Below are 12590 nucleotides of genomic sequence, written 5' to 3'. Positions count from 1 at the left end.
AAGTTGGAGGAAGGAAGGGATTGAAATAGCACGAATGAAATAGCAAAGAACAGGGATGAATTTATAAAAAGAAATTCTCAAAACAATTTTTCTTCTTCGCAGAAAATTTGTTTTACGAGAAATCCTTCTTCTTCTTCTTCAAAACTTCAAAATATAAAATTGTTTATACCGTACACTTTGTCTTGACACACAAAAGGGATTTCCTGAAGTCATCGTCCAACGCTTGATGCGTGACTTAATTTTACCGAAAAAAAAAAAAAAGAAAACCAGTGAAGCTCAGTTACAGAAGAAAAAGTAGAAACGTTGGTGGCAGCAAATAACACGTACCCTCGAAACATAAAATATATATGATATAAATTTAAACAATAACTGCTCGAGCCGCTACTATTTGTGTCACAGAAGAGATATAAAAAAAAAAAAAGAAAAAAAGGGGGGGATGTCTTCCTCGCAGTAAGGAACCGAAAATGAATTCTCTCTTCTGACGATGGATGTGACCAAATTACACACACCTGCGCACTAAAAAGAAAGAAAAAATTTCTAACCACGGCTTACAGAAAAGATACAAAAAAAAAAAAAAAAAAAAACTCGACTCCATCCATCCCTTGTGCTCTCTTAACTCATTATTCTTCACTTTTTTTCAAGGTTTAAAACCGTAAGTATGCTCGCATATTTATCAAATCGACGTCTCGGTTCTCGGATATCTCGCAGGATAGGAACAAATGGAAAAGGGAAAAAAGAGAGAAGAAAAAAAAAAAAAAGGAAAAATGATCGTTTCGAATCGTTAATTAAGTCAGCTGGTTCGCGGTCGAGTGGAACGCCGATAAAATCACCGTGCAGCACCTCTCTCGTTTTTCTATATCTGTATCGAATGTATCATATCGACGAAACGAGTCGCAATCGATATTCTGGTAATGCACGATCCTCGGCGAGGAGAGAGTCGCGACGTTTTTACAGAAAGGGTGTATTATATATACATATTTTTATACAGGGTGAGTCGTTTGAATCGTGGAATTTTTTTTTCTCTTTTTCTTTTTCTTTTTTTTTTTTTTTGAATATTTTCGAACGTGATTGTTGTACGGGAAAAAATATTTTAGTGGAAATAATTTGGTGCAAATGCAGTTTTTCTTTTTTCTTCAAATGGAATCGTACGTTTTCGTAGGTTAAATCATTTTCTTATTATAAAATATAAGAATGATTATAGTTATTTCTACTTTTTATTATATATATATATATATATTTATTGTATTATAGATTCTTGTATTTTAATATAGGAAATGATGAGCTGGTATATCGAGGAGATATTTGATTGCCAAAGTGGTTGACGAATCATTTAGAAACCTAAATTTTTTTTGTTTAGATTAATGGATGTTTAAAAATGTTTAAAGATCGATTATTAATGAAATTCAAATATCTCTACTTTGAATTGAAAAAAAGAAAATTGTCGTTAAATATCCTTTGTACGATTATTTAACTTGCTAAGAAATTAATATACTGCAATCAAATTATTTTCTTTTCGAAATCACACAATTTTCGTTCGAAATATAATATTTTTAATAAATAATTTCGAGGATAATTTAAATAAGGGGAATTGAATTTAAATGACTCACCCTGTAGGTCGTCGAGTTAACCGGAGAATTCTGCTAAATCGTAAGTTTATTGGTGGCCTGGAAAGAAAGAGGATACTCGACCAGTAAAAAGAATCGAGCCACTTTTGTTTCAAATTACACCGTATTTCAGACATACATTATGCATATTTCGTTTGAATTTACTCGAGCACCGGAATTTTTCATAACGATGATGGTTTCACTTGTCGAGGATTTTATTTCCTCGAGCCTGCAAAGAAAAAAAGTAATATCCGACATATTAAGTGTTGGGGTCGATTTAAAAAAATTTTTGATTTTTGATTAATGATTCAGAGAAATGTCAGACAAATCTGAATTTTTATTTTACTGCTTCTTGAAAAAAATGAAGTTTTATTTATTTCTTTGGTGTTATTCATTTTTAAATGATTACATTGATGAATTTAAAAAGTGAACAAAATGTAAATGTTTTCATATATCTACCTGAAAAATAAAAAAAAAGATAGGATATTTTATGAAGGATAATGTACAGTTAAGGATTGATTGTCAAAAATAGCGATTGAGTTCAATCATCTATTATGAATTTAACTATCAATTGCTGATCAAAAAAATAATTAATGATTGGAATATTTTTTTATTTTTCATTACATGAGGCTCAATGTGCAATTTTAATGGTATCTTTTATATTAAATTCAAATTTAAAGTTTTTGTTAGTGAATATAGTTTTGTTTATTTATCATTTTAAACAATCTCATAGGACTCTTTACAAACTAAATATAATTTAAAAAATAATAGATTCCTTTTTCAAATATTTTCAACATTCTCTTTAAGTCTTATAAATTCGTAGTTATTAAGAAATAAAGACTGAAAATTTAAAATTCAATGTGAAAAATTGCACATTTTCATATTGTGATAAAAATATTATTAACCAATTGACAAATCAAAATAACTAATTCAGTTATTAATCCAATTAACGATCAAATACCTCGCGTAATCGTTAATCACAGTTATACATCAATTAAAATAAAAATAATCATTAATCGCAATTGATAATCAGAGTAATAGTCATAATCATTAATCATTGATTAATTAAATTAATTACCCCAACACTGATCTCTATTAACAAGAGAATACATTCCACAATTACAATACAATTTACAATTACAATATTTTGATGAAATTTATACGAGAGATAGTTTTCAAAAAAAAAAAAATATTCTTTCTCCATCATCCATGAAATGAAAATCGAAGTTATCGAAAACTTTGCTCTTTTAAAAAATCCATCATCTATTTATCAAAAGGATAAGAGAAAAATTTGTTGTATTCTTAAAGTTTTTTAAAAGTTTACCCACACCAAAAAAAAAAAACAAAAACAAAAATATCAATGATATAAAGATTTGAGGATTAATTCTCAAATAAAGTTAATCGAATGAACCTGTACTACATTAAATATATTATTCTCTCGCAAGCAATTCCTCTACTCGATTCTTATCTCGTCGCGTGAAAGTGAACAGTTCTAGTTCATCTAACAAACTGTCCATCTGTGTGCGCTATAATAACAACGAATTGCGAAAGAATAAATTGATTGGGGACAAGGGAGGGTAAGAAGAAAGAGACGATGATGGCGAAGGTGAGAGAGAAAGAGAGAGAACGAGAACGAGAAAGAGAGAGAGAGAGAGAGAGAGAAAGACTGTGTGATGTCGCTTTTTTATCTTATCTTAGTCAATAGTCTTTGGCGTAGTGTACGTAGCTTGTGTAACTAATTTGTGTTTAATGTAGCAAAAGTAACACCACACTACTTCTTCCCTCGTGTGTGTCGGTACAAATCACTAATAACTAATACTACTACCACTACCACTACTACTACTACTACTACTACTACTACTACTACCCCGGCTTTGAGGCTCTCGCAACTTTATCGACCGGTGATCGATGCAAGCCTGCGATTGTCGCGTAAGTATCAAACAACAGCCCCTCAACTACTACTACTAGCAGTAGCTTTACGGTTTCGAAAAAGTATTCGTACGTCGTGTCATACGCAGCTAATTTTACTATTGTTTTTTTTTTAATTATATATACGTATTTTTTTTTTTTTTTTGTTTTGGCCCTCTTCTAATTCGTTCGTTTTAATCCCCTCTTTTCTCTCGGACAAATATTTTTGATCGAAGTGAAATTCATAATTAATTTTTGTACATAATAACTGGACTATCGTCTTTTTGCTTAATGAATTTATTACTTGAAACATTTTCAAATTCGGTCAAATTATGATTATCACCAGGAATATATTTATCATCGATTTACGATGAAAAACAATACCGAATTAAAATTTAATGAAACGGAGAGGAAAGTGGGGATAAGGATTCTAATAGCTTCCATTTTTCTACTAAATTTGATCCCTACTAACAAGCGTTCCCGTTGTTGTCGTCGATTGCATGCGATATTCACACCCTTAGTAAAACTTTTGTGTTTTTCGAATTAAACGTTAGTGTGTCTAGGTTTCGTGTTTTTTGTTAATCGTAATCCTCGATCGATCGATTTTGGCACAAGTCGTTTCCAAATCGAAAAAAAAAAAAAAAAAAAAAAACAATCGCAGCCAAGAAAGAAAAGAAAATCGATCAGAAAAAAAAAAAAAAACTGATGCCAAAATCGACCACCGAAATAGATAACTTCCATGATAAATAAAACCGAATCTCCTCTCCCTCTGTGCCCATCCTAACCTAAAAATGACACCGATTAACGCTTCGTCGTAAGAGAAAAAGAATTTTCGAAAAAAAAAAAAAAAAAAAAGATAGTTTAAAGATGGAGGACCTGGTTGGACCTGACCTTACAGTGTTACATTATAGGGTTTCAAGGGTGAGAGCGGTGTGGCATTGATGAGAGGCCCACCCGGTCTACCGGGTCCAAAGGGTGATCCCGGGGAACGGGGTTACCGAGGCGATAAAGGAACCAAGGGAGACACGGGCTCACCAGGTAGATTTTTCAAGAGCCATTCCTCTGCGAAATTGAAGAAAAAGATGGATGACAATATGAACGATATATATATATAAATCCTGCTACAACCAAATAAAAGGGTTTTCTTCCCCTCGCATCTCTCCCGATCTTGTGGATCGTCTATATAGTCGTGTTCGTCATAGGATGTGACTATTCTTTAAAAACTATTCTTTAAAACTCGACACGATCGATATATCGTATCCTCCTACATCTCGTCTGGATATCACGATGGAGTGAATGGACGAACAAGAAAAGCCTGTTCTGTCTTTTCGTACACTTTCGATATATATATATATATAGTCTCTTTTCAAAAATTTTCAAACCATCCTCGATTGAAATCTTTCCCCTCGATTGACGTTTCTCTCTTTTATCGTTTCTTGTCCGATCTTGAAAATTTGAGAGAGAGAGATCACTCATCTCCAGTGTCTTATTATTCATTATTACCTCGTGGAATCTCGATATATATATATATATATATCATTTGCTCCCATTAATGGTGATTCGAATGAATTCGAAAATGAAGAGAGTGTTGCGATGATGTAGCCAGAGAGAGAGAGAGAGAGAGAGAGAGTGAAATTAATAATCGAGTATTTCATCTGTAGGGGATGGATTATCGCGAAGGATACGAAGGATCGAGAACAATCGTATTATTTAATCGTACTAGTAAAGAACTTCGTAATTTCAGGACCAAAGGGAGAGCAAGGACATCCTGGTTTACCTGGGCTCAATGGAACGGATGGGGAGACTGGTATACAGGGTCCTCCAGGATTGCCAGTAAGTAAATTACGCGTGTGAAAATGTAATCAATTAAATTAATCTGATTTCTTTGTCGATCTACACAAAAACGTATTAATAGAAACGTTGATAATTTTCATCGTATGCACATTGTTTGAAGGAATTGTTTTTTATACTGCAAAACTTTATATTTGTTCTTCACATATACGAGATCTTACGAGGTTTTAACAATGTTGTGATAACATTCTGGTTAAATATCACAGGAATTATTATCGAATTTTTGACGAAATTTTATTTTCGAGTACATTATATGGGTTCTCAAGGAATAAAATTTGATGTATATACACACATTTATTGCCAATATTAAATATTTGTACAGGGAATTTCTGGGCCCAAAGGTGAAAAAGGTGACTACGGAGATATCGGACCTCCGGGACTTATGGGGCCACCAGGTTTGCCTGGTCCACCGGTATGTAAACCACTCGACTTGTTACAATATTTATTCAATTATATCAGGTAACCAAGAAAATTCTGCCTTTTATCGTGGAAAAATATACGATGAAATAAATTATTCGTGCAATGCTGCTCTATAAATAATTCTCGTGACTTGAAAAATTAGATATATGATGGATATTGGCTAAAAATTGGATAAATTGATCTTGAAATAATCGAATTTTTTCCTTTAACTCGTGACTTTTATTTTTAAACCCATATTTATAATATCCTTGTTAAACAAAGAAAGAACGATCTTCCGTTTCTTTCGACAGGCAGAGCTTTCTTGGCATAAAAAAAAAAAAGAAAACTACGAAATAATACGTATTCGAACAAAGATTTAACGCCACCACGTTGTTCTAAACAGGGTTATCCAGGGTTGAAAGGTGAAAAAGGGGAGAAAGGTGAATCGGTGAGTCGATCTCTCGATAATACTTAAACGCGCAGCAGATGGACGATCAAAAAAAAAGAAAGAAAAAAACCCTCTCTCTCTCGTATCGAAATCTTTTCATTTTAAATCCCAATTGAACGGGCAAAGATGAGAGATATAATTGACCCCTCCCATAGAATACCGTTCGTCGAACCCGAGAGTCGTTGAATATCCATCAATTTTCGCTGCGAGTAATTCCGGGCCTTTGATTTCGACGTGTGTGACAAGTGTGTGTATATATATATATACATATGTATCGTCCAGCGTCAATTGCCTCGAAATCGAAGGCTCGGGAGCATAATAAACGGCGTTTTAACGAGCATGGTTGAACCGACGAAATTTCAACGATAAAAATCTATTTCTTTTCATGAAACGACACGCACAATTCGCACTGGCCGTTCGACAGAAATACAAGAAACTTAGGAGAAGGCAGGTACGTCCACCATCTCACATTTCTAATAATAACGTAACATTGTTGGGAATCGACGAATCTTGTCGAGATTTTATTATCGTGAGAGAATATTCACACCGTTCGCGTAGTAACGTTGCGCTCGTTTTATTGCAGGGAGACGGCACGTTTGAAGTAAACGCTGGTGAAGTGGTGAGTAACGTTTGAACTTTTCGTATTCCGTTCGGGTCTTATCGTTTGATTAATAAAACGCAGTGTCCCCCAATTTTATTTCTCTTCTTGCGAGTAATTCTTACGATAAATAAAAGTTATAAATTGTGGAAATTGGCAACGTGAAATAATTTAACAAGATTTTTATAGATGCAAATAAAAGTTTGAAGAAAAGTTTAAAAGAGGACTCTCGAGAAATAATTGATAAACTTGTGTTCTTTTCCTTTTTTTTTTTTTTTTTTTTCCTAAGACGAATTCTCTTTTTTCATTAGAAGATGAGAAAAATTTTCAAAAGAAAAGTGTCTTATTGGTAATTAATAAATATTAATAATATTGTTTTCCAATTTTTTTCTTCTTTCTTCGAATTGTGATTCCCTTTTGTAATATTCAAGTAACCTACGATTCCTTTTCAATGTAAAAATCAACATCAACATGGAATAATTTAACGACGAAGTCTTTGAATACGAAAATTTTTGAAAAAATTTTTTTTTTGCATCCTTTGAATAAACCAAAGCGAAGAATTGTGAAAAAAGTGAAAATATTATGGATTTAGAACCACTGTTTTAAATTATTTTAAATAAAATTTGAAATAACGAGACGAACTCTGGTTGCAGATAATGGGACCACCGGGACCACCAGGCCCAGCTGGTACTCCTGGCCTCCAAGGTCCACCTGGCATAAAAGGCGACCGAGGACACGATGGTGCCAAAGGCGATCCTGTCAGTAATATTAAACAAAAAAAATCATTCTATAATTGCAATCTGTAGAATACGCATCAACGCGTTATATCAACGCCATATCAATGATTTTGTATAATTTTAACGATACGTCACGCCATCCTTTTTAAAATTAAAATAATCCATCTGGCATAATCAAGATATACTTCAACTAAAAAGTTACGATAGATCCTAGAATTGTTTCTCACTCTACTTGCTGAAAGTGAAAAATCTTGATAAATATTTTGGAAAATAAAAAAAGAAAGAAAATGCTAGAATGGAACGTCACAGATTTTAATTTAGAAGGAAGAAAAAAAAGTTTGTTAAGTTTAGTAAATTGACATTATCTGTTTCTTCTATATATATACTTTCACACATTGTAGTTGAGATATAAACGTTACGTTATATCATACGACATCGACGAGGGCGAGGAAACGAAACGTGTTATATATAAAGTGGAATAGGAATATTCTCATTTGATCGTTTTTTTTTTTTTTTTACATTACAGGGAGAGAAGGGTGCGAAAGGAGATCCTGGTCCAATGGGACTACCCGTACGTATTTTCCTCTCAAGATTAGGTTTGTAGGTTAGGTAGGTTGTAAAACGCGATAAAATACCAGGAATAGAGTTAAATGCATATGGAACCATCCTTGAAATTTATTTATCCCTAAGGTGTTAGAAAAGGTATCGAAGAAAAGTGTCAGTTTGAAAAGTGAAATATAGTTCGAGAAGTTCGTAGCGGAAATTAACGATCATTTTTTTCTTTGCAGTAATTTCTTTGCCATTTCTTTCTTGTATTCTTTTAACAATGCTGCTTGAAATAAGTAAATAAGTAAAGTATGATATTATTTTATGTTATCTCGTTGAAATAACAAGATATATACTTTTTATTTATTTATTTTTTTTTTTATTCATATTTTCTTTAAATATTAATTTTCAATTTTACACTTGAAACAATAATAATAAAATTTTAAATTTCATACATAACGAAGTAATTATTTTATGATTAGAAAAATAATTTATCTTGAAGGATACATAAACGAGATATCTTCTCTTTTTTAAATAAGAAAGAAAATGTATTTATTAAACTTATTGTAAAAAAAATTCTATGAACTTTCCGAACTGTCTACTGTATTATAAAAAAATTCTACAAATTCGATTTCTGATAAAAATTATAATAAATCGATCATGTTGCTAGAATAAAAATTACAGAGGAACAAGAAAACACACAAACGAAACAATTACACGATAAGTAATATGTATGCATATCGATGCCACGAACAGCTAAAAAACAAAAAAAAAAAAAAAATGGCACGCTGAAATAATCAACCAATATAAAAATTCGTTCATTACGTTTAATCAGAGATGGGTCGAAACCTGATTTTTAGATTCGCGAAATTTTCTACGGTCTCAAAACTTTCGAAATTATCGAAACTCGAAATTCTCGATGTTTGAAATTATTTTTTCCTTTTTTCCTTTTTTTTTTTTTTTTTTTTTACATTATAATAATCTTTTCGTAATTTATTTATACAAGTTATTTTTTGGATTTCAAAAGTCTGAAAGTGACTACAACAGTAAGAAGATTCAAATAACGATGAAATCAAGTTTAATCGAAATCAGTATCAAGGATTAGTGTCAAAGTCGATCGAATCTTTAAATAGTAATCAAAGAAACAAAACTTATAAACATACCTAATACAATTTTTCAGTAAAAAGTATTCTTTAATCTCCCAAGAAAGATGAATCCTGTATCACAAAACTTTGTACTTTTAAATATACAAAATACAAAATAATCAAATATTATCATCATGAACTAAAGTTACATATATAAATTTCACGAAAAATTTGTATATCCATCGATTTTCAAGTTTCCATTCCCACTTAAATTTCGCTAATTTCAAATTCGAAAGAGTCGATCGAGTTTCGAAGGATTTCGAGCGACCCATCCCCTCGCCCCCAATCGAATCACTGATCGACAGCATCGATCTGTTTCTTTGCAGGGCCCCATGGGACTGAGAGGAGAGTCCGGAAAACCCGGGGATGCCGGGAAACCTGGTGCCATGGTAAGAACGCGGACCTCTCGCTCCTAACGTCATCGTTATTTGGCCTCGCTGCTGAATCATTACTAGGCATTCACTAACGACCAGTGTAAAATTGTCGCTCATTCGGCAAGAATGTCGTATATATACATATATATATATACACACCTCTTCGGATGATCCCTTGATTTTGCCTCTCGAGTTTGTTTGCCACCGTGTCGTTACGTGTGAAACGATTCGATTATTATTATTATTATTATTATTATTATCGTCATCCTGCAAAAACAAAAAGAAAAAAAAGAAAGGGACAACTCGAGGGACGAATAAGGATCCCTTCTCGGATGAACAAACTTGTCGAAACAAGTTTCTCGATGTTGCAAGTCATATCGTTAGCATTTATTGGATATAAGTGTATAATCGCGAGGATGATGAGTGTTAGTTAATCGCATTCGAGTTATATCGTACGAGCAATGTCTGGTGGATATTTTCATAGGATTATCGATTGGGATCTAACTAACGATATCCTTCAACCATGAGTAATGATAGGGGAGCTTAAAGGGCCGTCCTTAAAGAAAAAAGGGGGAGGAAAATTTGCGGGCATATATATATATATATATCATGCTCTCGAACCGAAACGAAAAGAGGAAAGGAGAAAGGATTTTACTACGATTTTAGTAGTAGTGTTATTCGAGGAAGAAGAAAGATCGTAGCGAAACGTGTCTTAAACGTGTGGTTAATATGGATAAGGTGACTGTGTAACTCTTGTATTTATAATAGCGGGTGCAAAAGTGTAGCAGCAGACGTAATAAGATATTAAAAAAGGAAAAAAAAAAAAAAAAAAAAAAAAAAGATAATTTACTCTTGAGATAGAGGATAATCGATAAATCGATAATAATTTCGATCGATGGATATTCTTCGTGTCGATGTGTGAAAAGAGAGTGAAGTTTCGGGAGAAACGAAGCGTCTTCCAATAGATACTCGATGTGTAAATTATTCGATGCTTGTCTCTGTTCCCCCCTTTTTTTTTTTTTTTTTTTTTCCTCTCTCAATTTTTTTGTTCATCTTTTTTTTTTTTCTTCTTTTTTTTTAAATTTCTTCCTCTCTTTCGATATATGCAAATATAACACTCGGTCGGTGCTGTACATTTAATTTATCCAACGGTAATTATCGAGCGGATGATCGCACTACCATCCGTCCTTTTTAACGTATATACATATATATATATATATATACTCTATATAAATTTAACTCAACGTTTTGTGTGCGTGTGCGTGTGTATGTTTGCGTGCGCGCGCGCACGTGTGTGTATGTGTTTTGTGTATGGTGTGTGTGCGCATACACCAAGGGATAAATACCTTATACTGATACTACTGATGTTAAATCGGAAAGCTTTGGCGTTATAACGTGGTAACGCGGTACGAAAGCTAAGCAAATTTTGCCTTAAAACGTTTTTAAATTAAACACACTATATATAGATTAAGGTTGATAAATATTGTATAAAATATTTTGCGACACCTTGTAAGCTATCGAAAAACACCACTGGGACACGTTTATCGAACATTTTGATAGCTCAATTATCTTTAGATACTTATTTCTATATTATTTCTTTATTTATCTACTATTTTATATGTATTTTTTTTTTCTTTCTCTTAGTTTATTTCTTCGTTTTAGATTTTAATTTTTTTTTAATAATCTCGCAACTTTTTATCGTGGACTTATTTATTTATATCAAACTTTTTTTTATTCCATCATATTTTAGTTTAAATTATTTACGATTTGTACTTAACAAGCTATTTTTTTTTTTTTTTTTTTTTTTTTTTACATTGTACTTCTGTTTATTTCCAAAATATATTTTTTTCGATCATTGTGTTTGTTCGAGATGTAACGTATCAATAAAAAAAAATGTGTATAATAGAAAAATTTAGGTTTTTTCATATATATATATATATATAAACATTTTATTGGCAAATATAAATTTATCGTATCTTTCGTACCGCCAGAAATGTGAACCTGATCGTATTAAAATTTGGAAATATAATAAATTTTTGTATAGAAGTAGTTTATATATTTTAGAATTGAAGAGAAGAGAAAAATCTATAAGATTTGTCTGAAATTATTTTCTAATATATTTTGTTATACACACACATATAAATTTATTCATACAAATTTTACTTTTATTTTAAATTTTAAATCGTTACTTTCCAAAAGTAATATTTTTAAATAAGAAATCACATCACCGTCTATTTAATTTACGATCACGAAACATATATTTTTTTAACACGTTTTGACTCAAGATCATCCGGGAAAAAATGTTATTTCTTAGAATTTTATAGTTTTTTGTTTTAAAACACATTTTTACGTTCGCTATTTTTTAACACCTACACTTACACTATAATCCATTTATTTTTTCACGTATAATGCATGGTATGCTCACGTACAAATAACCAAACGTAAATAATTAATTAACAATATAAATTTATAGATCGATAATTAATTGAATAATAATTTAGGCAAATAAGAAATTCGAATGATAGAGAAAATTCCGATTCGAATGAAAACACGAGAAGAGATAAATTGATTCGTCTAATTTGTTACACGAAAATAATTGAAAAATGCAAGGACAGACACAACTATAATAATGGCCTAAAAGAACACAAGATATAGTACAGAGTGGGAAAGATACATATAACTACCACGTGTAATAACTTACAATGTACTTAACGTGTGAAATGAGTATCCTTTATTTTGTGATCCTAGTCACCTATAACACGTTGACACCTTAAATTAAATAAAACGAGAGGAAAAGTTGTACAATTTAGAATAATATCGACACCGATAGAAACGGGGTTTGCCAAATGTGTTGAACGATATTTTCGCTGGCCTCGGTTAGAAAGCGTCTAATAAATAGCCTACCGTTTCGCTGTGCATATCCTAACCTAAAATAGTGCATAAAGGTTAATGCGAGTAGTTTTTAAACGAAAAGTAATGG

General features: G+C 31.8%; 1 protein-coding gene across 29 annotated transcripts in view; it reads left to right on the top strand.

Moving 5' to 3' along the window:
• The window catches only part of LOC100867579 (uncharacterized), a 200349-nt gene that overhangs the window by 179277 nt on the left and 8482 nt on the right, over positions 1–12590 (top strand). For 24 of the 29 annotated variants that reach the window (XM_086911459.1, XM_086911475.1, XM_086911487.1 and 21 more), the window contains 9 exons: positions 4424–4550; positions 5257–5345; positions 5686–5775; positions 6166–6210; positions 6635–6661; positions 6794–6829; positions 7462–7566; positions 8072–8116; positions 9563–9625. In XM_086911459.1, the coding sequence (XP_086767585.1) occupies positions 4424–4550; positions 5257–5345; positions 5686–5775; positions 6166–6210; positions 6635–6661; positions 6794–6829; positions 7462–7566; positions 8072–8116; positions 9563–9625 (627 nt within the window). The remainder of the gene's footprint in view (positions 1–4423; positions 4551–5256; positions 5346–5685; positions 5776–6165; positions 6211–6634; positions 6662–6793; positions 6830–7461; positions 7567–8071; positions 8117–9562; positions 9626–12590) is intronic. The other 5 variants (XM_086911512.1, XM_086911531.1, XM_086911527.1 and 2 more) reach the window with 1 other exon arrangement.

The sequence above is a fragment of the Apis florea genome, unplaced genomic scaffold (genome assembly GCF_048593485.1).
Source record: "Apis florea isolate Af1SG1 unplaced genomic scaffold, ASM4859348v1 contig_1789_pilon, whole genome shotgun sequence".
NCBI classification, from domain to species: domain Eukaryota; kingdom Metazoa; phylum Arthropoda; class Insecta; order Hymenoptera; family Apidae; genus Apis; species Apis florea.
Note: the sequence above shows the minus strand (reverse complement) of the source record. Positions and strands in the feature narration are given on the sequence as shown.